Source organism: Elephantulus edwardii, unplaced genomic scaffold (assembly GCF_000299155.1).
Source record: "Elephantulus edwardii isolate Elephantulus edwardi_28Jun2011 unplaced genomic scaffold, EleEdw1.0 scaffold00052, whole genome shotgun sequence".
Taxonomy (NCBI): domain Eukaryota; kingdom Metazoa; phylum Chordata; class Mammalia; order Macroscelidea; family Macroscelididae; genus Elephantulus; species Elephantulus edwardii.
The window spans coordinates 889272-893579 of NW_006399802.1; the positions used below are offsets into that span (position 1 = coordinate 889272).

The window sequence follows — 4308 nt, forward strand, 5'->3', positions numbered from 1 at the left end:
GTGGGGCTCTGGTTGGTGAAGATCATGGGCATGGCCTGACCCAGCCAATGCCAGTGCTCGAAAAGGCCTGGGTCTTTTGAGAGCATTCTTGTGAACCCTCAAAGTTAGCTGCTAGGGAGCCCTCTGGACTAGTGATTCCTCCCTAGAAGCCAACCTCAGGTTCTCCACCCCTTCACGGGGTCTCCAGCACCCTCATTCCTCCTGGGCATACAGACAGCTGCTGCTGCTCAGAGGCATCACTGGGCCCCCGGAACTCCATGCCAGCCGAGAGGAGGTGGTTGTGAGTCAGAGCTGGCCAGTCTGCAAATACCCTGTCAGCCCAGGCCCAAGGGGCTAGGACCCTCAAGCTGATGTCCGAATGCAAGCCTCTCTGTCCTGTAAGGATGAAATCCTGGCCCAAGGATGCTGACATTGGAGTCATGGTTCAGTGGTGGGTGGCAGGAGCAGTGCAGGAATTTGGGGGAATTGGGGGAGCCGTGGGAGGCGAGGGGTGCTGGGAAGGGCAGTGAGCTTCTTCAGCCTCTCCCTGGTCTCCCTCCCTCCCTGGGAGCTGGAACTGACCCACCAGCCCCACCCTGTGGACAGAGGAGGCCCAGGAAGCCCACCCCAATGGGTATCCCCAGACTGGCCACTGAACCCAAACATGAACAAGGGCAATGAATATTGATGAAGGATTCAACCAAGGACGTGAGCAAGCAAACATTAACCACAGCTGGTCATCGTTTTTTGAACGTTTAATGAGAGCCAAGCACTCACTGTGCTTTACCACATTCTAGTCATTTCCTAATTTAAACTCTTAATAAAGAAAAAAGTTATTTTTGGAAATAGTAAAAGGATGAGAGAAGAAAACAATAAACCAGAAAAGTACATAATTGGGAAAGTGTTACTATTATTCCCATCTCACAGATGGAGAAACTGAGGCTTAAACCTTGACTAGCTTGTCCAAGTCCACTTTTGACAGTTTATTCATCCCAAACCAAAAACATTTTTTAAAACACCCCCCAAAACAACCTATTATTGTTGATTCCAACTCACTGTGACCATTTAAGACAGGACAGAAGTGCCTACTAGGGTTTTCCAAGGATGTAAATTGTTATGGAAGCAGATTGACGCGTCTTCCCTGAGGAAAGTGACTGATGACTTTCCAATTAATGGTCAAGTACTTTTCATTACTTTGCAACCAGGGCTCCTTACTTACCCCAGCCTCCTGCATTTTGCAACGAAAGCCTTGGAAATACGGAGAAAGTGACCTAGTTTATAAAGAACCTGAACTCAGTGCGTAGCTAACTCCCACGTCTCTACTCCAGGCAGTGGGCACTGCCTCTCCTCTTATTTTAAAGAAGGTGATGCTCCTGGCAAGAAGCTGTACTGCAATCCCAGAGGTACGCGGTTCGAATCCACCAGATGCTCTGCTGGAGAAGGAGGGGCTATCTCCTCCTGTACCAGTCAGATCTGATTTGACACACAAAAAATTAGTAATTAAAAAAAATTTTAAAAAAAGAAAGTGATGCTCATGAGTACAAAGGACATGGCTTTTCTCCAAGATACTCAGGATGCTCACCAGAAAAGAGGATCAAAGAGTAAGGAGAGTAGTAGGCAGGGACTTCCTTAAAGAGTAGAAAGAGTCCTGTTACAGAGGAGACGCCTTGGGTTCCAGCCCTGCTCTATTTCCTACTGGCCCTGTGATCTTGGGCACGTCCCTTTTCTTCTCTGCATCTCAGTTTTTCTCTTATAAAATGGGAGGGTTTGGGGGTTTTTTATGATCTGAAAATTTCCTTCCACAATTACCCCTGATCTCTCCCCTCTACAGTCCAAACTGACTCTAACAAACTAGAAGAAAGCTAAACTCAGTTTTAAAATTCTAGGGTGGAAATTGTAACGCTAGGTATTTGGTTCCAGGTCCTGAGAAGAGAGCCAGCCATACCTGGTCAGGTGGAAATCATCAGAGGGGACAAAGGCCCTGGACCTCTGAGAAAAGCCCCAGTGGGTCTTGCATTGTTATGACCTCATCCACTCTATGACATCATCCTCTTCCCCACTCCCACTGCCCCTGGTCAACTGCCCTTAAATAACCATCAGTCTGAATCACAAGGCCTGCAAAAGTTTTGGCCTCCAGTACTTGGTGCTGAGCTTCCGCCTCAGCCAGCAAGAAGCACCATGAAATTGGAGTTCACTGAGAAAAACTACAACAGTTTCGTGCTGCAGAACCTGAACAAACAGAGGAAACTCAAGGAGTACTGGGACATGGCCCTGACTGTTGACCACCATGTCTTCTTTGCACATCGGAACGTCCTGGCTGCTGTCTCTCCACTGGTCAAGAGCTTCATCTCCAGCAATGATATGAAGACCACTGATGAGCTCTTTATCACCATTTCCCCCAACTATCTGAGCCCAGCCACAGTGGACCAGCTCCTGGACTATTTCTACAGTGGCAAGGTGGTGATCTCGGAGCAGAATGTGGAGGAGCTGCTTCGTGGGGCCCAGTATTTCAACACACCCCGCCTTCGCATCCACTGCAACGACTTCCTGATTAAGTCCATCCGGCGTGCCAACTGCTTGCACTACCTCTTCTTGGCTGAGCTATTTGAACTCAAAGAGGTGTCAGACTTGGCCTACTCCGGCATTCGCGACAATTTCCACTACTGGGCCAGCCCTGAGGGCTGCGTGCACTTCATGCGCTGCCCACCCATCATCTTCGGACGCCTGCTCCGAGACGAGAACCTGCATGTGCTCAACGAGGACCAGGCGCTCAGCACACTCATCAACTGGGTGTACTTCCGGAAGGAAGAGCGGGAGAAGTATTTCAAGAAATTCTTCAGCTACATCAATCTCAGTGCCGTGTCCAGCAAGGCGCTGATGTTCGCCAGCAATAAATTGATGGGCTTGGAGAACAACTCAGCCCAGGCAGCCCTAATTGAGAGTGTCCTGATGGACCGCAAGCAGGAGCGGCCATGCACCCTGTTGAGCCACCAGCGGAAAGGGGCCCTGCTCGATTCAGTGGTCATACTCGGTGGCCAGAAGGCCCATGGCAAGTTTAATGACGGAGTGTTTGCTTATATTATCCAGGAGGACATGTGGTTGAAGCTCTCGGAGATGCCCTACCGGGCTGCAGCTCTTAGTGCCACCTCTGCTGGCCGCTACATCTACATCTCCGGGGGCACCAGTGAGCAGATTTCAGGGCTGAAGACAGCCTGGCGGTATGACATGGATGACAACTCTTGGACCAAACTGCCTGACCTGCCCATTGGGCTGGTCTTCCACACCATGGTGACCTGTGCGGGGACTGTGTATTCGGTGGGTGGGAGCATTGCCCCAAGGAGGTATGTCTCCAACATTTACCGGTATGATGACCACAAGGAGGCCTGGTGCCTGGCGGGCAAGATGAGCATCCCGATGGACAGCACAGCTGTGATCACCAAAGGTGACCGGAACATGTACATTGTCACTGGGCGCTGCCTGGTGAAGGGCGAGATCTCTCGGGTGGGGGTCGTGGACTGTTTTGATACCAGCACTGGAGACGTGGTGCAGTGCTTCACCTTCCCCATTGAGTTCAACCACCGGCCCCTGCTCTCTTGGCATCAAGACAACATCCTCTGTGTGCACAGTCACCGGCAGAGCATAGAAATCAACTTGCAGAAGATAAAGGGCAGCAAGATGACGACCACAGTGCCTCTTTTGCCCAACAGCTGCCCTCTGGACATGTCCCATGCTATATGCTCCATTGGGGACAACAAAGTGTTTGTATGTGGAGGTATAACCACAGCTGGTGATGCCCAGACAAAAGACTACACCATCAACCCAAATGCCTACTTGCTAGACCAAAAGATAGGCGAGTGGAAGACCCTGGCCCCCCCACCAGAGGCACTGGACTGTCCTGCCTGCTGTGTAGCCAAGTTACCTTGCAAGATTCTTCAAAGGGTTTAAACAGCTGTTTATGTGGGAGAATAAGTAAATGCACTATTATTCACAATTTAATGAGAAAGAGGAAGACAGCCTGTTGGTTTCTTCTTAGTCTTCCAATGTATGGCCATGAAGGGCATGATGGAAATGCTGGGCCTGGGCTGCTCCCAGTGGGTGGAAATCTAGGACTACTTTGGTGAAAATATCAAGAAGAGGCTTGAATGGAGTCCCTGGTAGGTGGGATTGAGCGGACTGGTCAAGGTGATGCTTGCAAAGCCTCTATTTTGTCCTGACAGGAAAAACACCTTCTTGGAGTTGTGAAGTCTCAAGCTCATCCAACACCTACTTCTCTCTAGTTTCTCAGGGAGGCAGAGGAGGGTAGAATCCAGGCCATGGACTGAGGAGGGG

At 50.3% G+C, this 4308-nt stretch overlaps 1 protein-coding gene across 1 annotated transcript; it reads left to right on the forward strand.

Annotated features, from left to right (window-relative positions):
- Positions 1-2054: 2054 nt before the first annotated feature.
- On the forward strand, positions 2055-3985 carry CCIN (calicin). Its single transcript, XM_006886835.1, has one exon. It carries the CDS (start codon positions 2158-2160, stop codon positions 3922-3924), a length of 1767 nt encoding a protein of 588 aa, XP_006886897.1. The 5' UTR covers positions 2055-2157; the 3' UTR covers positions 3925-3985.
- Positions 3986-4308: the final 323 nt, after the last annotated feature.